Raw genomic sequence first — 25564 nt, 5'->3', positions numbered from 1 at the left:
AAGTGTCCTGGCAGGGTTTCTGAAATGTTGAGTTACGAACTCTTTATGGTTTTCTTTCAGGAACTGTTAAACAAGTTAATGAACATAAATCAGCCAAAGAGGCCCCTCCACAGAGCTGCAAATTCAAGTAGTCGCGAGATCTAAGAACTGCTTTGACATCATTTAAAAATAGTACTCCAGGGGAGTAGGATGGCATGGAGGGACATTTTGCTAGCCTTTACATTTTTTTGTAAACTGGCTAATTTATTCTTCAACATGTACGTTGTTAGAAGTGGGTCTTGCCAAATAATTTAAAAAATATTATATATATAAAGGCATTCTCAAGGAATTGAATTATTATAAAAAGTTCTTAGGGGAAAAATGTAAAATTATGCTATGTAAATGACCTATGTAATCTAAAATACCATAAAGTTTTAGAAACGAAAAAATTCTTTAACAGTGTTTTCCTAAGATAATCACAAAAGTTTATATTAAAAGTAAAAAAAACAAATAACCTTTAAATGCATCTCATCCTCAAATTTAGCTAGCCCTGCCCTTCCTCCCCCCCAAAAAGCTGCCATGCTCCCTATTTCTGTATTCAGCTCCCTGGGTCTTTGTTCTGCTCAACAATTAGACTTGGGGGCCAGGGTAGTTTATTCTTAAGTGTCTTACTTTTACATTCAAGGGAAAGAAATAAGTAGGCCATTTAATTTTTAGTAGTTTCAGATTTTTAACTTAAAAAATTGTAAATACAATTACATTTCTGGTTCTTTAAATAAAATTTTAGATGTTCTCCTATGTAGGACTTTTTAAAAAAAAAGTTTTCAAATTATGGCTCATGAGAAAGCTGTGATAAAGCTGGATAATTGTGAAACAATATTTTAATACTTCAACAAACCCATGATCTTGGTGTGGATAGTCTCTCCATTGACATATATCACAGGCCTTCCATGTCTTCCAACCCTGTGCATTTCTTACTCATCTTTAATTTTCATGTAGACTTCCTCTGATTATTGTAATGTTTTGGGAGGTGCCAGTACAGCATTCGGTTGTCCATAGCTTTTTGTCCTCTCTTAATATATGATTGGCATGCGTCTCTTTTGAATCTTGTAGGTCCTACCTCTTATGAACAAATCATTGTTAGAAATGTGTGGTCCCATTTGAACCACCATGACTCAATTTTTGTTGTCCTTTGGGGCAACTGAAATGTTGATTCTTATTCCAAGATTCTTAGCCATATGATATAACTTGGTGACACTCAGAGTACAGATGATAGACTTTTGATTTGGTGATAATTTTAGGGTCATTGAACTCATGGCATAGTTTCCCGAAGGCATTTTGGCCTAATTTCCTACTCCTTTTCTGGACACAGTCACCAATCTAGATTGCCTATCAGATATACACCTACCATTGGACTTAAGAAGGTTGCTCAAAGAGATTAAGTGACTTGTTCAGGGTTACAAAGTAAGTGGCACTGAGACCACCAACCTTGCTTTCAGCCTGGGTCTAGTAGCCATTTTCTAGCAATCTTTGTGGGAAAAAGAGTCAATTATTCTCTCTCCCACCAATACCAGTAATTGACCAACTGACACCAAGGGGTGGGAAAACTGAGAGTCCTTATAACATCAATGCTGCCTTGGTCACTGTCCCTGGTTCTGACTCCCACCCTTCTCTTCCAACCATCAACCTTGAGGGTAGCAACCTTGTGGAGAAAGTATCCACCATCCCTCCCACCACTAACACCAGTTTTCATCAAGGAGGAGGTAAACCCAAGCATTCTCCTCCACCTTCCATCTACCCTACTTCCAGTTCCCAGTCTCCCCATGACATAACTCAGGGGAGCAACCCTTGTGGAGTTTCAGCCTGGTAATTTGTACGTCTACAAGTTTAGCAGCCATAGCTACTAAAGACCTAGAAAAAGAAGCTCACGAGACCAAAGTCCTTGGCATTATTAGAAACCGTTATTGTTTTATCAGCGGAAATGACATTAAGGAATATTGCTATCTGTTTTGCTGTTGTATCCTAAGGACCACAGGACCCTTCCATTTGACTTGTTCCTGAAACCTCCTATGGAAGTTGTCTCTTCCCAATAAACTGTGAGCTGCTTGAGAACAGGGACTGGCTTGCTTTTCAATTTGTCTTCCTAGAACTTAGCACAATGCTTTGCACATAAAAGTGCTTAATAAACAGTTTTCATTCATTAATTCATCAATTCATCATTTGATTTCATATAATATATTAATACAGTTATCCCTTCTACATCATGACTTTCCCTGTCATCAGCAGGTCATGGATTGGCATAAGAAATTAAATTGGGGGAGTTCTGCAAAAGCTGCAGACAACACATAAAGGCCAATAGATTATACTGAAAAAGTTTAGAAACTCAAAAATGCATAAAACATATGTATAGGATTGTATAATATCAACATATTTTGTCTTTTAATGCCATAATAATTCAGATTTCTTCTCTGGTATGAAGGGAGGGCCAAAAATTTTTATGTGAATTTTCCAGATTATAGGGGTGCCATGCCCTAAGCCCTGCAATATGGAAGGGATAACCATATAGAGGCATCATAAAATAGGGTAGAGATGTTAAATACGTGGTTGCAGACCACATTGTAGCTGGAGTGCTGCTTGAATCAGATTAAAATGTAATTGGGAGATATTTAATAAAATAAATAAAAATACAGTAGACTGTAGATAATGTTAAAATGTGGTTTTCTAAGTCAGTGTGTGACCAGCAGGGATGTTTATGTAGTGTTTACTGGCCCCTGTTTCTATTTGAGTTTAAATAGCTGGTGCAGTAGATAGAGGACAGACTTTGGAATCAGAAAGACCTTATGTCAGGTCCTGCTTCTGACACATATTGACTCTGTGACCTTGAGCAAGTCACTTAACCCTTTATGCCCCAGGCAGTTCTTTAAGGGATATGAAGTCAGTCAACAGAGGTGGTTCCATGTCTATGTAGGCAATTTCCATACTTGTCATTCCCCTGACTTGATGAGATTATAGTTCAGGTTCAAAAAGCCCTCAAACCAAATCTAAAACATGTTACCTACATACTGAACTTGTTATTATTTGTGGTTTTAGATGTAGGAGCTAGGTAGGAGCTTTTCCTTTTGACTTTTTGGCATGTAGTGTTAAACACTATTACCCATATCTACAACTCTCCCTATTCCTGAACTATAATTACTTAAAAAATCTTTCTTTAAGCAATATTAAACTTCATTACGCCCTTCTCATGTTTTTTACTAGATTAACATTAAAATGTGTTGCTTTAAACATTTTTAACTGAATAAAGAGAATGCAAATTAGGTTGGCAACAAATAAACAAATGGTACTTTCCTTTCTTTGTGCAACTAAGTGGTGCAGTGGGTAGAGTGCCAAGCCTGAAGTCAGGAAGACTTATCTTCCTCTGTTCAAAGTCGACCTCAGACACTTACTAGCTGTGTGACCCTGGTCAGGTCACTTAACCTGGTCTGCATCAGTTCCTCATCTGTTAAATGTGCTGGAGAAGGAAATGGCAAACCAGTATCTTTGTCAAGAAAACCCCAAATGGGGTCACAAAGAGTGGAACACAACTGAACAACAGTAACTACTCTTTTGTGGTAATAGGTAGAATGCTGCTTTTTGGGTGGGGCCTTTGAAGATTTTGAGAAGCCATTGCTGTTAGGTTGTATCTTTATTATTATTATAAATATGAATAGGAAAAATGAAATTGGTAAAATATTTGAATTTCTCCCTAATATCTGAAATGTTCAAATGAAGTGGTATTTATGCCTTACATTTTTTTTGCCTGTTTAAAAAAAGCCAAAACAAAGCAAAACACTAAAAAACCTAGGGTTTGAAATCATTCTACTTAATCTTTTTTAGTCACCAAAAATTAACTCAGCTTTTCCTTTTGTCCTAGTTTACGCTTGGATCAGTGAACCTGCAGAAGGTCTCAAGCCCAGCTGAAGTCATCCGGGAACTGATGAGCTATTGCCTAAACTGTGTGGCTGACCAGCTTGCCAAGAACAAACACCTGCAGAGAGAGAATGAGATGCTTCAGAGGGACTGGAACGATATCCAAAAGCGGTGGGTCGATTGTGTGCATCTAGGACACACTGCGCTTTTGAAGGAGCATTAGGAACATTGTATGTTTGTGGATTCATGTTTTTGAAGTTCAGCTTTGACTTCAAATAAATGTTTTGCTCAGTTACAGTACTCAAGTCATACCTTATCTAATATTGGGTTTTAATACTTTTCAAGTGGATGATGCTCTCTCTATGAAACAATCTGTAGCATTTTTTCCCAGTCCACACAATTTTTGCTACCAGTGGCTCTCATTTATTTTTAAATCCTTGGAAATTTCCCATTTGAGGGAGAGGTGTGTCAAGGAAGCAGGCCATGTCTGAAATAACAGGGCTTACCATGTTCTCAGTGTGTGACCTTATTATGACAGTCTTGGCCACTAGCAATCAATCAACCAGTAAACATTTATTAAGCACCTGAAAACAAAGACATTTCTTATTAAGCATGAATATAATCAATTGAACTTGCTTGTAACTATTTACATTGAGGGTAATGAGTGTAAATGAACAGTGCATGGAAGTCTAAATTCAGACAGAAACAAGAGGATAAAGGAGGGATTCTTGGAGGGGGGTAGGGCAAGTCATAGGAGGGCAAGGTGGGAGTAGAAGTAAAGTGGAGGAGTCCAGAGTTATGCACAAGCAGAAAATAAAGATCAGGAGTAAAATTTGTTAGGGAAGAAAACGTGTAGTGATCGTGATCACAGATCTTTTAAAGCTACAGTAGATTCAATCAAAAGAAAAAAATAGGGAAACTACACTATGTGTGAGCCATGTTAGCCATATTGTTTTAGACTATTTAAAATAACTAGACAGTATAAGGTTGGAATATTTATGTGGTGTAGGACTTGGAAAAATGTGGAAAGACTTGGACCTAGGAAGGGAGATGTTCTCAGAGAAACCCTCAGAGAGACTGAGCGCAAGATGGAACTTGGGATCTTTACCTCTAAACCCTCTTTTCTTTTGAACACTCCTGTTAGAGTTGAGGGCACACATCTCCTTGTCACCCAGTTTCACAACCTCAGTGTCATTCCTGACTACCTTCTCTGCCTTGCATAACATATCCCATCAGTTCTGAACCAGCTCTCTCCTGCATGTCTCCAGAGAAACCAAGCACAAACAAGTACGTACAGTCTTACGTAGATGCATAGGAATCTATATGTCTATATATGAGACTAATTATAGATATCTAAGTATATGTCTGTGTATGTGAAGTGTGTGTGTGTGTGTGGGTGGGTGTGTGTGTGTAGTATGTAAGTTTGTGGGTATATGTGATTGCATATGCATGTGTCTATATATGTGTATTTGTGTGTGTATATATGTAGGTATATGTGTGTGTATACTTATATACCTCTGTATATACACTACACACACACACACACACACACACACACACACACACACACACAATATCCATGCTTAATTGTCACCTTGGTGGGAGGGAAGGAAGAGAAGAAAAAACAAGTAAAAGTGCACAGCAGAGCACAAAAGAAAACTCAGAAGGAAGCAAAGAGAAGATGAACAGCTCTGACACAATGTGGAGCATTTATTATGTAGGATTTCTTGAAATGGAAATTTATGACTGTATATTTTGAATCCTCTCTTATGCGTTAGTGTTTAAGTTTAAAATAAATTAATAAAAAACCAAAAAACCAAAAAACAACAAGCTTAACAAAAGTGACTTTGGCAGTTGTGTGGAGGATACACTTAAGACACTGAGAACACATGAGAGGGTATCACACGTAGTAGTCCAGAAGAGAGGTGGTGAGTGAAGACATGGGGACATGCAGGAGATTTGGCAACTGATGGGATATGTTACGCAAGGCAGAGAAGGTAGTCAGGGATGACACTGAGGTTGTGAAACTGGGTGACAAGGAGATGTGTGCCCTCAACTCTAACAGGAGTATTCAAAAGAAAAGAGGGTTTAGAGGTAAAGATCATGAGTTCCATCTTGCACGTATTGAGTTTGAGATGCCTGTGGTACATCTGGACTGAAATGTCTAGTATGTGGTTAGTGGTGTAGCACAAGAACTCAGGACGGGGAATGAAGTTTGAAAAACAGATCTGAGAGTCGTCTGAATGGGAGGAAGTGTTGAATCTGTAGGAGTGCAGATCAAATGGGAGTATAGAGAAGAAGAAAAGAAGGCCTAGGATGGCCCCCATGGGAGGGGTCGCATCACATGGAAGCTTCAGGAGGTCAAGAAGGCAGAGATTTGAGAAAAGGCCTTTGGTATGGCCATTAAGAGAGCACTGTTACTGTATTACATTAAAATACTTTTGATTATCTTTTGTTTTTATAGCACTTATATTACTCCATATATTCTTATTTATTCCTGTATCTTCAGAGCCATTCCTTTTATCAAATAATAACAAAGGCACAGATAAATGAACTAACATTTCAGTCTTAGCTCCTCACCTGTGGAAAGAAGAGCGTGCTTTTTTTTTAATCTCTTCTTTGGGGACAAACTTTCTTCACTTGTTTTCATCCACGTTTTTCTCCTGTGATCATAGATAGTGTTTTCTCTCTTTCTGCTTTTTTTCTATGAGTTATTTCACAAAGATCTCACCAGACTTTTTAAAAAAACTCTTTTCACTTCCTGGTCTGAATTGCACTATAGTATTATATTATGTTAATGTGCCACAGTTCTTCTGACCATTCCCCTGTTGGACATTTAGATTACTTCCAGTATTTTATAATTACATTTAATACTAATATCACCATCTTGGAAAAGATAGTTCTTTCATTTTGATATTTATTAAGACTATAAACTTAAAAAAACTTTTTTCATTCTTTCTCTGTTTCTTTTCTTAAAATTCTTTTCTTATATTTTTCCAGCTCCTAGTCCTTACCCCCCTTAAACTTTAGAGAGATTTCTAGTAGAAAATTTACACTAGATATTTTACCATCTTGAAATATAGTGTGAGTTGGGAAAAACAGAATTAGGCCATAAGGCAGGGATTAATTCCTCCAGGTTATTAGTGTTCTATAGTACTGATGCACATCTAGTCAACAAGGAATAGCTAAGCAGAAAGGAGAAGGAAGTAAGTAATACTCATCAGGATTCCTAATAAGAAATATATAGGTTATATTTTGGGATATTTTGTGATTAAGAAATGATATTACCACTCTAGAAACATAAATATACATGATTAGTTTTTTGGATCCTTGGTATGGGTAGTATTTGGGATTTAGAGTACATATTTTGGCTTTTACTAAATGCTTTTTATCTGATTGAAATGTCATGCCATTGGGATTTTTTTTTAAACAACTGAGGTAATTGAGGCTCTTGGATAAAGAATTGGAAAATTTAGTTTTGTTCTTGTTTTTGACATGATTTTTGGAATGACAGAAGGAAAGTCACTTAATTTCTCCCTCCTGAAGTTTCTTATGTGCAAAATAACCTTAGTTCAGTGCATGCCCTGTATTATGTGTATAGATGAAATGTTTGAAAGGACCATCAATGTATCTGTGCATTTTGTACACATACACACACGCTCCCAGCGCCACTCCCCCAACCTTCTATCACACTTGACGTTTGGGGTCCCCAGAAGGTTGATTGTTGGTTATTCTCAGGGTTCTTAGGAAAACCCTAAGGGCCTGGGTTCTTCGGGTTGTTGTTCATAATTCCTTACTGGTTTGCTTCCCATTAACAATCTATCAGCAGCCTCAATTAGCTTTTCTCAGAGGTACTTTCTGAGGTGATATAATAAGAGTAGTGGGTACAAATCATTTCCCTCCATATCCTGGAGCCCACTCTGCCACAGATGCTTACTTGGCTGCAGGAGGTGTGAGGAAGAGTGGGCTCAAACTTTGAGTCCAGTGGTAGTGAGACATCGTGCAGAGAACGTGTGACAAAAGTAACTCACAACTGGAGCCTCAGATACTTACTAGCTAAGCAAGTCGCTCACTCTCTGCCTCACCTCTTCCTCTGTAAAATGGAGATTATCATGGAGATCTCGCAGTATTGCTGTGTGCACCAAATACAATTTGTTTGAAGTGTTTAGTATAGTTCCAGACACAGACCAAGTGCTTAAAAAATGCTTGTTCTTGTTGTACCTTATGCTTCCTAATGTTTTATGGCCTGGAAATCCTTTCTTGAATCCAAAGTTACTATTCTTCTCTGGTACAAGGAATCATGGTCCTTTGAGCTTGTTCTCTCTTCTCAAGACTCTCAGGGTGTTATCCTGCTCCTGGATTTATTCATTGTCTCCTAGAAGTCCATGCTCCCTGATCCTGGCCAGATGAACTATCTGCTGAGGGTCTAGTGACTAGACTCTGGTGGATCTCCTGCCACCACTCTCTTGCCATTCCATCTGTCTTCCACTGAGACCAAAAGTGATTTTCTTAAAGCACAGGTCTGACTATGTTACCCCTACACTCACTCAGTAAACTCTTGTTCCCTATTATCTCCAGGATCAACTATAAAACCTTCTGTTTAGTTTTCAAAACCCTTCATCACCTTCCCTCTTCCTACCTTTCTAACCTTCTTACTCTACATTCCCCTCCTTGTGCTTCACAGTCTAGTTCCAATAGGCTGCTTGCTGCTTCTGGCACACCATACTCCAGCTCCCTTCTGTGAGATGCATGTTAACTCCTCCATGGGAATGTTAATTCCTTGACAGAAATAATTATGTTTGTGTTGGGGCACCCCAAAACCTAGAAAAATACCTAGCATACAGAGGGTTGAGAGAATAATCTCTAGTCTCTTCAGTTACATAGTCCAAGATATGGGATTGGGGGTGGGCAGAGGGGGAAGGAACCTTCCTTTCCCCCACAAAAGCAATTCCCTTTCAGCATCTTGACTCCAGCTCTTTAACTGGAATCCTTAGCTCTTGATGTTGGCAGTCCCCAACTACTATGCTCATTCGCTACTTGCCTGGTTCACCACTTGAATGACTGACTGACTGACTGATGGACAGCTGAAATCTCTCTGCTATTTAAAGTCTCCCAGAGATACGGTTAGCTTGTTTGTTTAGCCAATCAGCTGTTCCTTTCTTGACCCAGTCAAAATGACTTAAACTTCATAGGGGTGTATGTCATCTTGTTTATACATTTAAAGCTGCATCATATCTATTAACTGATTCAAATAAAATTTCTGGGCATTCTGTACTTGCATGAATTGAGTTGGAGTGGAACTTCCTCCCAACCGTATATATCACATATACAGATATTCCTTCTCCTCATCACTCTTGAAGCTCTGGGTGAGGAAGCTCGTTCATTCAATGTAAGTCAGACTGCTGTTGTGCATTGTGAGGTTGTAGAGGATTACCTGGCCTCTGAGACATTGCGTGCTTTTGCCAGGGCTGCAGTAGTAGCTCTGTAACTTCATTAGTCCTTACTTCCAGGCCTACGTATTGCAAATAGTGCATCCTAGATGAGATAGAGTGTTAGAAAGGGCATTCGCATCACAGATCTAGCATCTACCGGCTATTTCTCAATTTCCTTACCTATAAAATGAGGAATTTGTATTAACAGCATTTAAGGTCTCCTGTAGTACAAAATCTAAGATCCTATGATCTTACATACATATATGTAGATACATTATATGTAGATAGCTAGGCGATATGTGAATACATTATATATTGATAGCTAGACTAATAGGGAGTCAGGATTACCTAGGTTTTGTATGTGTTTTATATATATGTGTGTGTGTGTGTGTGTGTGTGTGTGTGTGTGTGTGTAGTTATGTATATATGAATTATAATATCTATAATCAATTCATTTCCGAATCATAAAATCATATAAAACTAATATAAAATAATAGTGACTATCTATTTACAATTTTAATCTTACACTCAGACTTATAATCTCAAATTGTGTAGACATTTTTTGTTTGTTCTGTATAAGACTATTGGCTGGTAGTTGTAGGGATTCTGCTGCTTTGAGAGCAATGAAGGATTTTAGCATCTAGTTGAGACTATATCAGTAGATCTATATACTCAGTTGAAAGAAGTTATTTCTGTACAGATCTAAACAGATTTTTAAAATTACATACATTCATGTCCTATCACTAATGGCTTTAATTACATGTAAAAAATATTTCCCACAATTATTTTTATCCCTAGTGTCGTAAGAGAATTTTTAATAAAGCAAGTTAATTTCATCCTATGTAATCCAGAATTTGAAAACATGGTGTATCATTAATTTAATTTTTTCCAATAATACAAAACAGTAAATATTAAGTATCCAGGATTAAAGGGCATCTTTTGATTTGAAACTCTACCTGGGTGTGTGCTTTGGTGTTATAGTAAATAGATAAAATTAAAGGTGGTGAGCTATATTCTTTATAAACAGTGTATGCAAAGTTCAGAGTGCCCTTAGGATGAAAGGAATGGTTCACAAATTACACACAAAAATGCAGGCTGGGTATGTGGTACTTGAACAAATTAGTCTAACATGACTGCCAGAGGCTAGATGAAGACTTTCTCATCAATATTCAATACCACTTGCTTGAATGGAAATCAGGAGTAGGAATATGAGGCAGCTGATGCCTGCTCTGAGGCTCTGACACCCAGATGAGAACAAAGGAGTTTGTTGGATTTGCTATTTTTTGAACTATCCAGAAATAGACAGATTTTGGCTTGTGATAGCAGAAGATTTCTCAAAATGCTTCTCCTATTATGGCATCTTGGATAGAGTGCTGAACATGGAGTCATGATGAATCCTGCTTTGGTTACTGACTGGGTATGCATGGGCAAGTTTTTTAATGTCAGTCAGTCAGTAAGTAAGCATTTATTAAAGGCTGACAGTATGCTGGGTATTTTTCTAATTGTTGGGATATTCCTTCACAAATATAGCCCCTCCCATTAAGGAGTTCACATTCCCATGGAACATGCATCTCACAGAAGGGAGGTGGAGTACTGTGTGCCAGAAGCAGCAAGCAGCCTACTGGAGCTGGATCGTAAAGTAGAAGGAGGGGGATGTAGGGTAAGAACGTTAGAAAGGTAGGAAGAGGGAAGGTGGTGAAAACCAAACAGAGGAGTATAAAATCCTGGATTTGTCCCTGGAGACAATAGGGAACAACAGGAATTTACTGAGTGGGGGTGGAAGTGGGGTGCAGGTGATGGCAAACTTGTGCCTTAAGGAAATGATTGTGGCATCTGAGTAAGGAATAGTTTGGAGCGGGAGGAGTCTGGTTGCAGGGACATCCACTAGTGTCTACTGCAGTATTATGGGCACCAGGAGATAGGGGCCTGTATCAGGGGGGCAGTGTATGAGTAAAGAGAAAGGGGACCATAGGAACAATGTTGTCAAGGTAGAAATGACAGGACTTGGAAGCACATTGACTATGTGTGGTAAACGTAAGGGTCGACTTAAGCATGACCTCCAGGTCCCCAACCTGGATGAAGTTAGGAAGAAAGTGGGGTTTTGAGGAAAAGATGGTGAGTTCTTTCTGTTTTCTACAGGAGATTCAGTTTCTTATGTCCAAAAAACAGTTGGTAATGAGGGACTGGAGCCCAGGAGAGAGACTTGGATTGGAGATGTAGATCTCGGAATCATCTGCATAGTGATGATAATTGGACCAAGCAAAAGAATGTAGAAGAAGAGAAGAGGGGCCAAGAGGGATTCTGAGGGGAATTCACAGTTAGTGGGCATGACCAGCCACAGAAACTGAGGAAGAGCAGTATCACATTATCAAGGAGAAAAAGGTCATTGATGGAGGATGAGGACTGAGAAAAAAAATCATTCAGTCTGATAATTAAGGATTCCTTAGTAATTTTGGCAAGAAGAATTTTAATTTTTAGCTTTTGCAAGATGCATTTGGGAGACATATTGCAGATTGGGTAGAAGCGTATGGCAGGACAGGTAGTGAGGGCACCAAGTGTTTTTATCTTTGTTGTTGAGTCATTTCAGTTGTATCCAGCTCTTCATGACTTCATTTGGGGTTTTCTTGGCAAAAGATACTGGAGTACTTGCTATTTCCTTCTCTAGTTCATTTTACAGATGAGGAAACTGAGAGAGACATGGTTTAGTGACTTGCCCAGGATCACACAGTTAAGTGGTTGAGGTCAGATTTGAACTCGGGTCTTCCTGACTCCAGGCCCAATGCACTGCCTAGCTGCCCTGGCTCTTTCACAGAGTTTAGTGGTAAAAGGGAGTAGAGATATGGGATGATAGCTTGTTCCATTAAGTGATTTTTTTTTTAAGGACAAAGGAGACATGGGTGTGTTTGTAGGCAACAGGGAATGTAGGTAGGGTGGGAATGATGGGTCAGTGTGCTCAAGAAAACAGGATAGTATATCAGGACTTCATGTAGAAAAATTTGCCTTGGCAAGAAGGGTTACTTCTTCATGTGAGACAGAGAAGAAGGAGTAGATAGTGGAAAAAGGCTGATTAGCAGTGTGGAGAAAGTAAGGATATTTGTCAGATGGAGTCAGTGTTTTTTGTCAAGTATGAGAATCAACATATGCTTGACTTTGGAGGATCTTAATGAGGCTGTCACGGAATTTCTCTGCTTTTGCCTCCTGTCCATCAGCTGTTGATATGTAAGCTGCAACTGTCTTCGTGATTTTCTTTTGGGCTTTGGCTCATCATGAGTGCTATAAGGAGAGAGAAACATGTGTCTCTTGAAATGATTCTTACTGACTTTGAAAACACAATAGAAATGATCTCTAACAACTCCTTTATTTTACTTTCCAAATAGAATTTGCAAGCTATCTTTTTTCTGTAGCTACAGTTTTCTTATGCTTTTTGTTTGTTTGTTTGACTTATATCAAGAACGTAAATAATGATATGATTTGTTTTTTCCAGTCATGTAAACTCATTGGTTAGTCACTGGAGAGAGATCTTATATTTAGAGTAACAAGAGTTAAATGAATGTTCATAAATTATCTAAAAATTGTGATTCTTAGCACCTTTTGCTCCCTTTTCTGCCACTCTGCTACTGTTATTGTACACAGGATTAGGCACCATTTGGTACTTTGTTTGATTTCATAGGTTGCATTGACAAATAGTTTTCTCAATTACTAACTCTACTAATGATCTTCCTTTCCATGTTTACCCAGGCTTGGTTCAGAGAGCAGACTGACCGCCTGTGTCTCTAGTTATGATTCAATGCAATAAACATTTATTAAGCACCTACTGTGTAACAGGTGCCGTACTAAGCACTAGGGATATAAATAAGAAAAAGACAGTTTCTGTCCTCCAAGAATTTGTCATCTAAAAGGGGAAGACTATATACAAAAGGAAGCTGGGAAATTGGGAGGCTGGGTTGGGAGGAGGGGGACACCAAGTAGGATCTCCTTTCATCTTATTCTGTGGAGCTGAAATCAAGCAGAGTTGCTGAAGGAAAGTGGAGCTTTGGGAGTTCCCCCTCTTGCCCTCCCATCCGAGGGCAGAAGAGGTTGAGAGAAGTGAGAAGGTGCTGAGTATCCAGCCCTGGGTCAGTGGTTAGGTGATGGGAACTGAAGTGGTCAGTTTGTCATGGGAGGGTCATCTTATTCTTATTTTGGAGTTGAAACCAAGCAGAGCTACAGATGGAAAGCAGTTATGATAATAGCAACCATACTAATAACAGTGTGAGCCATAATGATGACATCTTCTGTCACGCTTCAGGGTGGACTTTTACAACAATCTCACTTGATCCTCCAAACCGTCCTTCGAGGCCGATACTTCAGGTATTATTATCCCCCTTTCACATAAAGACGATTGGTGAAGTGACTTGTGACTTTGGGAGGTGAAATTGGAACCTAGCTTTGGTGACCGATGCTGCCTCATTGGTTAGATCTGTCAGAGCTCGCACTCCAATGACATAGCCTTTGAAACTCTAGAGTCTGAGTCAGAGGCCAGAAAAGGTTTTTTATTCTTTCTCATGAGAAAGGGCACAGCCCTTTTTGCTCAAGCAGCAACAGCCAGGGAGTATGCTCCCTGGCTGGGGAAAGCAGATTTTTATAGCCCTACCACAAGTCCCCTACCCCGCCTCCTTGTCCTTTCCTCATTGGTTGAGTACTTGGGAGGTACAATCTCACCAGGACAGCTACTTTCCAATAGAAACAATTATGCCCATATTTAGCTGTGAAAAGCATACATGTGCCAGGAAGCACGGAAGGTGACCACCCAGGCTGGAGCGGATTTTGGGAAATGGAAACTTAAGGGGCTACTGAGACTTAAGACGGTGTGTGGAGACTGAACAAAGGGGAAAGACCTTCTCGTCTTCAGCTGAGGAGGCTACACTCTAGGCCATCTCCCACAATGATGAGACACTGGGGTAGTAACTTTGTGGAGGATTAGTAAGAATAAGAAGTATTCATTGAAATCTCTTGATTTCATTTGAAGTGAAGCATTCCTTTAAAATAGAAATTACCTCTTTGAAGAGTTCTTATTCTTTTTTTTTCAAAATTGTAAAGATAAAAGTTAACTTACGATATAACAAAATGACATTTTCCTGATATTAGGATTACCTTTCACAGAAGAAAAATAACTATCTCCAGGCATCAGGAACAACTGAGACTTACTTAAGGTTGCCGTACAGCCCCAGGGAAGCCATTTGGCCTGGTAATAATATTGTCAACTTTGTTCGGCCACCATTAAGTTCAGAATTCATTGTTTATGGTACATGCACATTTAGCATTCACACTGCAAAAGGACAAATTGTCACATACTGTTCCCATCAGAAACACGCTGTAATGTGACATCATTATAAAACAATGTACTTAAGGAAAATTTTAGTTTTGAAATTAAGTGAATCCTTTGTTTAATAAGGTATTTTTGTTTATAAATACGTACAAATCAACTTTAAGTTATGGAGTAGAAATTTTGGCATTGTAGAATATGAATATTCTACATATTATGAATAGCTGTTTTTGGACTAATCATAATTATACATTTATATATGCAAATATGTCTAATTGAATAGAAGTCTTAATATCTTATATAATACACTTTTTCCCCATGATTACTTTGTATTGATAAAGATTTAACCTTTTTTGGATGATAATTGCTTTATAAATACCTACTGTTGAATACATTAATGCTCTCAGGAAATACTGAAATATGGATTTGTAGTTACAATAAATTATTGCAAACTGCTATGCTTTTCAAATAATTATTTTTTTAATAATTTCTCTTCCTTTTTCATACTGTCAGAAATCAGCTATCATTTAATGTTGTAATCAGTGTGACTGTTTATGGGACTCTTAATTTTCCATACCCCATTCCCCCTTAAATTTATTCTCTCTAATTTGTTATGGCCTTGAAAACTAGAGACCCAAGCTTGTTGTAATTATTTGTAGCATCACATGTAAATAAGTGTTGTGTGTGAAGGCTGCAGAGGCTCTATGTGAATAGGTTGCATGAATATTAATGCAGGAACTAAGTGGTGTTCGTAGTGGTTTTGAATATAGAGACTTTTTTATCCTGATGCAATTCATAGCAACATTTCAAATGGGCAGAGTTTTCATTTAGTTGAGTTCCTGATAGGTGAGATACATATACTCTTTAAATAAGGAAAAAAATTTTTTAAAATTACTTCAATGATATTTTTATTGCCTTTTAAATTATTGTTAACTTTTACTCCAGTGGTTTTTCATTATAATTTACTTGAGGCACCAAGATTCATTTTTTTCCTTTTCTGAAGGACTTTCCTTGGATATAGAGAACATAGTAAAATTCCCTAGGACATTTAGTCATAATGCCTTAGTTGTGACAGTTTTCTACAAATTCAGTTAGGTTGACAGTCATGAAATTATTAGAACTGGGAAACGAACCTTAAAAACTCCTCTGGTTCATCTTTGTGCCTTTAAGCAGGATTACATTATGTAGAGACAGAATCAGTTCTGTTTCCAAAGACCTCAAGAGATGTCTTCAACCTCCCTTAGTATTCATTTCAGTATTTAACATCTGTCACTATCAGATGATTCTTCATTCTTTCTTGTCAGTCTGAATATTTCACGCTTCAACTTATGGCCATTTCTTCATCTGTTGTCCTCAGAATGGAGATCAGCTGATTATCTTTTGTGTAAGAACCTTTCATATGCTTAAGTACTTATTAAATCCCTTGTATCACCTTCTTCAGTTTATTTGACTTTTATTTAAATACATTATCTGAACTCACCCCAAACTTTTCCTTACCTTTTGCTGTTAAGTCCTCAACTGAACATACAAAATCTAACCAGGCGAGATTATAACATGACAATAATATCACTGTGTATCTTATATTTTCTCTGTATCTGAACGTCTGATTTCTTTTGTTCAGAATAAATGATGTATCACTCAGTAGTAATCAGCTCATTATCCACTATGATATGAGTCTTTTGTGTCTCCATTTGCTGAAGTGCTCTCTAATCCTCTTCTTTTTTCCTGGTCATATCTGGAATCCTGATTTTTCAATAATGAATTTGATTTGTATTTATGCAGGTATACATGTATATATATGCCTATCTAATTTCCTGTGATCATTTCAAAATTATTTTGCTCTTTTTAAGGTTTTAGCCATGCCTGTCCCAGTATGGGTCTATTAATAAATGTAAGGAATGTACTATAAAGTCACTGTAAGAATGAATGTCATCAGTTGAGTCTGTTATCGTTGTATTATGACCTTATAAAGTTTCAGTGGATTAATAACTGGGCCCATCCAATAGTTGTAGAATCAGTCTTTTTAAATGAGGAAATTCCCTTTGACGTGATGTAACCTCTACAACAATTCAGTTTCATGTAATACGTATTTATTAAGTGACTTCTGTATGCAAAGCGCTGTGATGTACAATGGGATATAGAAATAAATTTGAAAAAGCAGCAGCAGAGTCCTGCTCTCAAGGAACATACAATATAATTAGGCAGGTAGGACGTGTCCATAAGTAATATATAAGGCATAATATAATAGGAACAAAGGAGGTATTCAGGCAGAAGAGAAAGTCACTCCAGTAAGGAAGGATCACCTTCATTTAGCAGGATGTAGACAGCAGCATGGAGGAGGGCATAGCTGAGCCAGACAGCCAGCCAAGCAAAAGAAGGATTTTAGCACATGGCATTGAGGATAGAGTGTAATACAGACATAGGGCTGATGGCTTGTGTGAATGTATGAGGGTGTAGCTCAGTGCGATCCCCACAGCAGCCACCAGGGATGTGCAGGTGTATTTCCAGAGTAAATCTGCAAAATACCTCAAAGACAAAACCAAAATATTCAGATACCAGGATGACAGTTCTAAGATGGTAACAAGGAAGTTTGTAGCCATTACCAGTAGAGGGAGGACCACTATTCCCAAACCTTTCCTCCATCAGGCCTCCCCACAAACAAGCTTCCTTAGGCAAAATGCTCTTCTCTCACCCTGGCTAGCTGCTCTGCTGTGCTCTGCTATGCTCTACCCTGCCTGTTCTTTCGCTCAGTTCCACCTCACTCTTCCTTCCTGCTCTACCTCTTCGGCAAGCCCCTCCCACCCTGGGTTTCATATGACTCTGACTGTGAGTTGGGCCAAAGCTCAAGGCAGGTCACATGGGCCTGTTAAGGGGCAGAGAAGATCTTCAGATTCCCTTAACATTATATGAGGATAATACTGAGGAACAAGCAACCTAGCTGATTGAAGCATGAGGCATGTTATAGTTGTGTTATGCAATGAGTAGAAAATTATATTATATGATGAATATAGAGAAGCATGCAAGCTGTCGATAAAATCTGTTGGCATTAAAACAGTTAATTTGTGGCCAGTTATGGTGTATTGAGAATGCTATGCTAAAGAGTTTTGTTTGTTTCCCCTGAGGAATAAGGAGTGATTGAAAGTTTTTGAGACAGAGTAGTGATATGGCTTAACTTGTACATAAGAAAGATTATTTTGACTATTAGGCAAAGGATGGATTAGAAAAGGGAGATTCTGAAGAGTGGAAGGCAAGTTGGAGGCAATGGCAGTACTCCAGGAAGAAAGTAAAGAGTGTCTGAGCTAGACTATTGGCAGTGGGACTCGAAGAGGAGGAGACACAGACGAGAAGAAATGCTGGAGGTGGAGCTGACAGAATGTGGTAACTCTTAAGATGTGGAGGAAGAAGGGAAGAGGAGAGAGGACACAAAGGTTTCCCGCCTCTGTGATCAGTAGGACGAGAATGCATCAATAGAAATAAGGAAACTGAGGGGAATAATCCAGCAGGTTTAAGGGAGAAGATGGTGTTGTACCTTTCAGACTTAGTGAGTGAGGTGCTACTGGAATGCCAAGTGGAACTGACCTGCCAGCAATTGTTGGTACAGGCATAGAGCTCAAAAACAGACATGTAGAGTAAATAGTTTCCTTTATAGAGGTGATATTGAAACCATTAGAGTATATGTAATGACCATGGAAGAGAATGAAAAAAGGATGGAACCTTACTAAGTGGAAAGAGGATGTTAACTAAATGGAAGAGAATAAATAGGAAAAATGAAAGTGACAACAGTGATATTAAAAATATATATATTTTAAAATCTAAGCATACTTAGCTTAAACATAACTCCCTGGGAGACAGGTAGGATATAAGGATTTCATGATATGCCCAGAGGAGATGGAGCAGTTATATTGAAGGCAGAGTAGCTAGCTCCATGTTCATAGTAAGAAAAGTATTAGCTTCAGAAGAGATTGGTTAGAAAATATAGGAGTAGGTCATCAGTTGGCATCCAAACCATGAAAAAAGCAACTTTCTCAGTGGATAGACTGAGCATCTATTTCTCTGATAACTCCATGTAATTCATCCCATCCTTCTTGTCCAGGGTTTTTGATCAAAATGCCAATGAAAACAAAATAAAAAAGCTACCCTAAAAGAAAATTTTGTCTTACTTTTAGATCGTCTAATAGGCCTAGAGGAGATTAAATTATGAATTCCTTGCTTTTAGACACTGCTATATCTCATCTTGTATTCCTGGTGTTTAGTACAATGTTATACATGTTGGTGAATATAAGCATTATCTAGAGTTAAATGCTGAGTTAGTTGTACATGTAATTCTAAAATAATTTGTTGTTTTCATTTTATACAAAAGATATTTTAATTTGATGTTTCAGTAAAGAGTTAATTTAAATAGATTAAAATTCTCTTGATAGCTGATTAGTACATATGATGTTTCATTTAAGAATTGTTGAAGTAATCTAAATGAAAATTCTGTTCAGCCATCTGTTATCACATTCAAATTAGATGAATTATTTCCTATATGAAATATCCCAAAAATATATTGTGTCAGAAAATGTCATAACATATAATGGGCCTTTCTTATTATATTTTCATACAGTGCATTTCCATTTGGCATATGTGTGTGTATGTGTGTGTAATTTACAAGTTGTGAGTTAGGAGTTCTTGAATTATTTGCATACTTTAAAAAAAAAATCATTCTAGTGGTATAACATTTTTGCTTTTCCCATAATTTATAACCAGAGAAAACATATTTTTTTGTAGTACCTGAGAGGTAGCATGGTATAATAAGAGAAGTCAAAACCAGGTCCCAGTCCCACCTCTGATATCTATTGGCCATGTGACCTTGAGCAGTCACTTAACTTCTCAGTGTTCTAGGAACCCTTCTCTAAGACTATAAGTTCCAGAGAAAACACCAGCCTGCATTCATAGAGGGAATCTCCTCATCTTGGAGTTCCTTCTACCAGTGAAATCTCAGGTCCAGTCCCTGGTCCCTCTTCCTAGAGCAGTTTGATTCTTGAAACATGGCAAGGATTTTGCACTTATATGATACTTTGCATTCAAAGTATAAAGGCAGTGCCATAAGCCAGTAAGCACGAAAAGGTTAACTCTTCCTTGATTCCAGCAGGGTCTGCCTGTGCTCATACCACTTACTTTTAGCTTCAGTTCCTTGTCTTCCTTGTGATATGCTTCTTTTTCTATACTTTGCTTGATATACAAATCCATTTAAATGGCATTTATCAATCTAAAGCATACAACAAACATTATGTGTAAGGTACTGTGCTAAGACTAAGAGCATAAAAACAAAATTAAAAAGTCCTGGTCTCTTTCCAATCATAGCCCCTCTCAAAATTTACCAACCATACGCAGAGCATTTCTCAGGGTCTGTTGGTTACAACTCAGATGTCCCAGTCACCCGATCTGGACCTCTTCTGGTGATAACCTCCTCAGGCTCTGACCCTTCCTAATCACCACTCTCTCCAAGTCTCCTGGGCTACACTTCAGTGTGGCCATACTTGAGATCTCTCTACTCAATTCCTAACACTTGTTGGCTGTAAACTTGTTTGGGGAATCCCTTGGTCACAATCACCCAAGACTTGCCAATTATAACTCAAAACACTTCTTAGAGGGAGCTGAGGGCCCACGTATCTCTCCAAGACACTCTGGTCATAAGATGGTCCTTACCTTTCCCAGACCTCTCCAACTAACACAGTCCTGTGGCCTGCCTGACCCTAATCACCAGGCGTCTCTCCCTCAAACCCTCAATCATATGATTTATGAAATGAGTTGCGAAATGAATGAGAAATAACTTATGAATTGATTCCTCAAAAAATTCTCTAAGGTAACTGGATTAAAAAAATTTCATATCTATATATGTGAAGAATCCATATTGAAAAAAAGAATTTCAGACTCCGAATTTCAGACTCCTATCTTTTATATTACTAATAGTTTCTTTAACTGGTCCTACAGAACACATATAATGCCACATTTTTCTCATCATTCACTTAAAGTTCTAAATTCTATGTATGTCTTGAAATTCAAATATGAAGTTCATTTTAAGTGAATAAAAAGACATATTTTCCATTATGCCAACATTTGTACATTTCCCTCTTTTTATTTTCATTTTTTTGGTGGTGGTGGTGGTGGGTGAATTTCCTGAAAATGTAAAATCTCAGTAGAGATGACTATAACTAGCCAAAAAGCTGACATGGCACAGTAGAAAGAGTTATCGTCAGGAGACCTGTATTTCAGTCCAGCCCCAGCAACTTTTAATTGTTTTAGTGGTCCCTTAGCTGCTCAATTTTTCTGGTAAATGGGAATGATAATATTTACAGTATCTACATGTATAGGATCCTTGTTTGCAAAGCACTTAGACCATAAAACACTATATTAGTATGACATTCATGTTCGTATCAGAGAAGACACTTTGACCTTGATTTAGATGGAATTTAGAGTATGTACTAGTTTAAAATAAATTGTTCTAATTTGTAAATTGTAAACTAGGGACACCAAAATAAATGTCAACCAAAAACCTGGACAATATGAGTATGAAAGAGTGGGAGAGTGTTTTCTGGGTTATTGAAGTAAAGTTATTATTGGCATGCAGTTCACGTGTCAAGTATGTCTGTATACTTTTCCCCTACTTCTCTAGCCAGATTAACTCTCTCCATGTATTGGAGGACTAAATTTAGTGTAATGCTTTCTAAATGATTTGGCCACATTTGGAAAAGGAGTGGGAGAAAGCATAGACTTTAGTATGTATCTCTGAATTTAAATAAACAAAAGAACATGGGTTTATTCAGTTTATTATTATCAGTCCAAATTATAAAATTATATTAATCCACTGTTTCTTTCTGTTGGGCTTTTCATTTCATAAATTTCTGTGTATTTTGTCATCAGTGGACCCAAGAAATGGCTAAATCTGGGAAGTTTTTGACATTCATTTAAGTTATTTAGACTCATTTTAAAATTTTCACAGTTATTACAGGATATACATGATTAAAATGAATTTAGTCTTCCTATTTTTAGCTAGATAATAGTGACTCCCATTTATATGGTGTTTTAAAATATGGCCTACAAGCATCAGTGAGTCTGAGTTGAGACTGTAAATCTGTCAAACTCAAATAGAAATGGGGGCCACTGAACTGGGCATAAGGACCCCTGTGGGATGCATGTTGACTTTGAAAACCACATATTAACATGATCTGTGTTCTTCTGTATTTTCATTTATTTTGTAGAATATTTCCTAATTACATATTAATGTAGTTCAGAGTATGCTTGGGAGTGCTCCAACACCATTTGAGCCTTCTGCTGTAAATTATACTCATTATGGTGAATGTGAGGTCATGATTTTGATAGGTATTTTTCTTATATTTTTTTCATTGAAACTATTCAAATTAGAAGACCAAAAAGTAAGAATTTAATTATGATTTTAAATTTCAGTCTTGAAAAGTGTGTGACTGCTAAAGAAAATCTGGAGGCAGACCTTTATAAGCGTTTTATTCTGGTGCTGAATGAGAAGAAAGCAAAGATTAGAAGCTTACATAAATTGTTAAAACAAGCCCAAGAACCAGAAGAGGACACACAAGATGAAAGGTATTTGGCATTTATAATTGGATATCCCATTACTGGATGATAAATATGTACGTTTAAATTATATTTCTTCAAATTTAATGAATGTTAGTCTATTTAACCTTTCAATAATATTCATAGCCTCAAATAATCTAATAAATTTTACATTTTGGGATTAGGATTTAAGAGGAAGGGATTTGGTTTTTGATTGTTATTGACTTTCTGACCTTAGGTAGGTCATTTGATCTTAACATATCTATCTGAAATTGACACCGATACAATGGAGACTACTAATTATTGCCACTTTATTCGTAAGTATCTCCTGATATTGTTCCTGAAATATTCTAGGACCTGGTTAAGTAAAATACTACTGTTTTTTCTTATTCTCTCCTCTTCTGTGAATATTATCATATTGTTCATATTGTTTTCAAGGAAAAAAACACTTTTCAAACTGAGTTTCTTTTCTTAGTTTCTGCTCATCTTTAAGTTTTTGAGTTTTTTTATTTTTTTCTTAACCATAAGCCTAGTTTCTTTTATCATTTTGGGGAGTATATTTTCCCCACGTTCATGTAAAAGGGAACCTTCCATAGAAAATCTAACAATGTGTTGGAAGCTTTTCTGGGACTCTTTTAATATTTCATGAATACAGGATCAATTAAACACTTCTTTAAAAAAATTAATGAATGCCATTACATCCCTTGAGCTGTTCATTTATTAACTTTTACCCTTATTATACAATAGACCTCCTTCCTTTAAAAATGCTTTAATATCAATATTTGATGTCTTTCTTTTGTAGATTATAGAGCGTTTTAAAAATAATACCTAAGAAGCACATATGACTTTTCATCAAAGTATTACAAAATCTCTTTAACAGGTGTCAAGTTTTGGCATGTATTGACATGGTGTAATAGCCAATGGAAAATAGATTCAAGAATTATTTATAGAGTACAGTGGCCCAAAAGTGTCAAACCACTTTTTGGTGTATTTTATTTTAATGGGGGAGCTTTATCTTAATAGAATTAATATTGATTTTCCTTCTTGTAAAATGGCATCATCTAGTGTATATAAATATGCCTGCAAAATTGGTTTATATGTTTGTCCAATCAGAATTATGTTCGTAGGAATCTTTTCTGAAGCTATTAACATAAGATATATGCAATAATTTTGTTGTTTTTAAAAATCTGGCCCAGGATAGTTAGCTGAATGCACTTCAACGCCCCTTTCTTTGTCCCTAGGGAATCTGTGGACAATACTCAAAGCCACAAGGAAAGAGAAACAGCCTATGATGAAAGTACTGATGAGGAAAGTGAAAATTTATCTGTTCCTTCTGAAGTAGTTCCAGGTAAGAACAAAATATGTTTCCCTTTCTGGATTTATTAATATAATGCGTTATAGATGCAGCTTACTGCCTTGCAGGGAGAGCAAGGCCCAGGAGACCTAGGTCCAAGTACCTTCTGACACATACTGGCTACCTGATCTTGGGCAAGATTTAACTTCTCAGGACTCTGAGCAGTGCTCTAAGATACATAGTTAGAAGCTGATTTACAAGTTATAGAGAAGATGCTGATCTATCCCATCTGGTAGAGGGAATTTCCTGAGGGAGTGTATTAATAAAATCATAGGTCCAGTCCCTGTCCCTATTAGCATGTTACTTAAACAGCACTATGCTTGAAAATCAGTGTATAAGCTAGAATCTGAACTTCAGCTTCCCATCCAGGTACATCCTTTCATCTCACTTGGCTAGCCCTCATTTTCCTCATGTAAATGAGGCCATTACTTTCTATAGTGGTAGTCATGCTAAAGCTCAAGTACCCAGTATTTTGGAGGTCTGAGATCATCTTAGGCCAGTTTGGATAACCTGGAACTTTGGACCCAGGAGCTATCTCTAAAGTCATTGTGGAACTAGGTGGTACAGCCTCAGATCTATAAAAGACATTAAATAAATTCTTGATTAATTGACCTGGGCCTAAAACGAAGTATTAGACAATAACAGGGTTATATTAGATTCTACGTGAAACCCCTCAATTTCCCCCAAATCCTCCACCACAGAAATTGAATTACTTTGCTTTTTGTGGTACAGGTTATACATATTTTGTACTGGTACCTCATGTATATGTGAAATAAATCCTATTATGATCAAATGTAATAAAAAAAAGCCTCCCAAAGAAAAACAATTTGTGCTCTTTTCCATTGAAGCCCTCAGAATGCTGGTTAAATGCAGTAGGTCTGGTGCTCATTTTGTCTTCAGAGCATCACACCTCTTTCTGAAGTCAATGGAAATTTTTCTTGAAAAGGAAATACACAGCTATATCTGGGGGCACTAGAACTAGGTTCTTTCATGTGTGCAGACAATTTATAAAAAGTAACTCTTCTTGTAAAACTCTACTATTTTAAATTTGGCAAAACTTTTCAGTTTTCCCCAATGTTTAGTTTAAGCCGTATATTTTATTGTGCTCCATAATGATTTTTTTTTTTAAACTCAAATCTCTTTCAAGAGACAAATTTATTCCATGGTTCTCTGATTCTAATGTCTTTATATTTAACTTATCAGAATGTTGTTCTGCAAGAACTTTTTGATGTAAAAGAATTAGGAGCATTTTTATTAGCCATTTAACTGTCCCTTTCCTTCTGGTTTTCATATAAAAAATTAGGAAGCTGAAGTTTGCCAAGAAGAAATGAAACACAGATCCAGAATGTTTGTACTTAGTTTAAAAAATAGATTCTACAAAATCTGAGCAGGAAATATATATATTAAAATACAAAGTAGGTCCTCTTTCAGTTTACTAAATAAAGATATGAAATTTTTGTTGAGTAGGCAGAAGTCTTTTTAGGTGACTAGCAAATATTTGAATGTATCATATAGCCTGCAGGTTGTTTTGTACTTTTGTCCCCCACAGTAAGGAGGTGCAGAGGAGAGGAGAGGAGGGGAGTGGAGAGGAGGGGAAGGGAGGGGAGGGGAGGGGAGGGGAGGAAAGGATGTAACATATTCATTCTGTCTTTGTGCAAATCATTCTTCAAATTAGACTTGTGCAACCTAATAGCAATGCTCACTATGTAAAGTGCTTTAGATTAATTATGAAAATCTCCAAATATCCTCCTGAGTTAAGTATGCATTATTACCCCTTTCCTGGATAATGAAAGAGGTTAAGTGATTTGCCCAGGGTCACTTAGTGAATCTGGAGCTCCCATTCAAGAAAACCTTTCATTTACTTTTATCTGTGGATGCTGAAGAAAGAGGAGAGTAATTAGCAGTAAATTGCTAGGCAACCTCTTTATGAATAGACCTTTTTTTTGTTCCTCTATCTTTTAATAATAATGAGATATACTTTTTTCTTGTTAAGTTAGGAATAATTAACCCATTTGG

The 25564-nt window shown here is 37.2% G+C and overlaps 1 protein-coding gene across 5 annotated transcripts in view; it reads left to right on the top strand.

Annotated features, from left to right (window-relative positions):
* Nucleotides 1-25564, top strand: part of XRCC4 (X-ray repair cross complementing 4) — a 426434-nt gene that overhangs the window by 171798 nt on the left and 229072 nt on the right. For all 5 annotated transcript variants that reach the window (XM_072606222.1, XM_072606221.1, XM_072606218.1 and 2 more), the window contains exons 4-6: nt 3890-4056; nt 22072-22224; nt 23436-23542. In XM_072606222.1, the coding sequence (XP_072462323.1) occupies nt 3890-4056; nt 22072-22224; nt 23436-23542 (427 nt within the window). The remainder of the gene's footprint in view (nt 1-3889; nt 4057-22071; nt 22225-23435; nt 23543-25564) is intronic.

This window comes from Notamacropus eugenii, chromosome 4 (genome assembly GCF_028372415.1).
Source record: "Notamacropus eugenii isolate mMacEug1 chromosome 4, mMacEug1.pri_v2, whole genome shotgun sequence".
Lineage (NCBI taxonomy): Eukaryota > Metazoa > Chordata > Mammalia > Diprotodontia > Macropodidae > Notamacropus > Notamacropus eugenii.
This window is presented reverse-complemented; position numbering and strand designations above follow the sequence as displayed.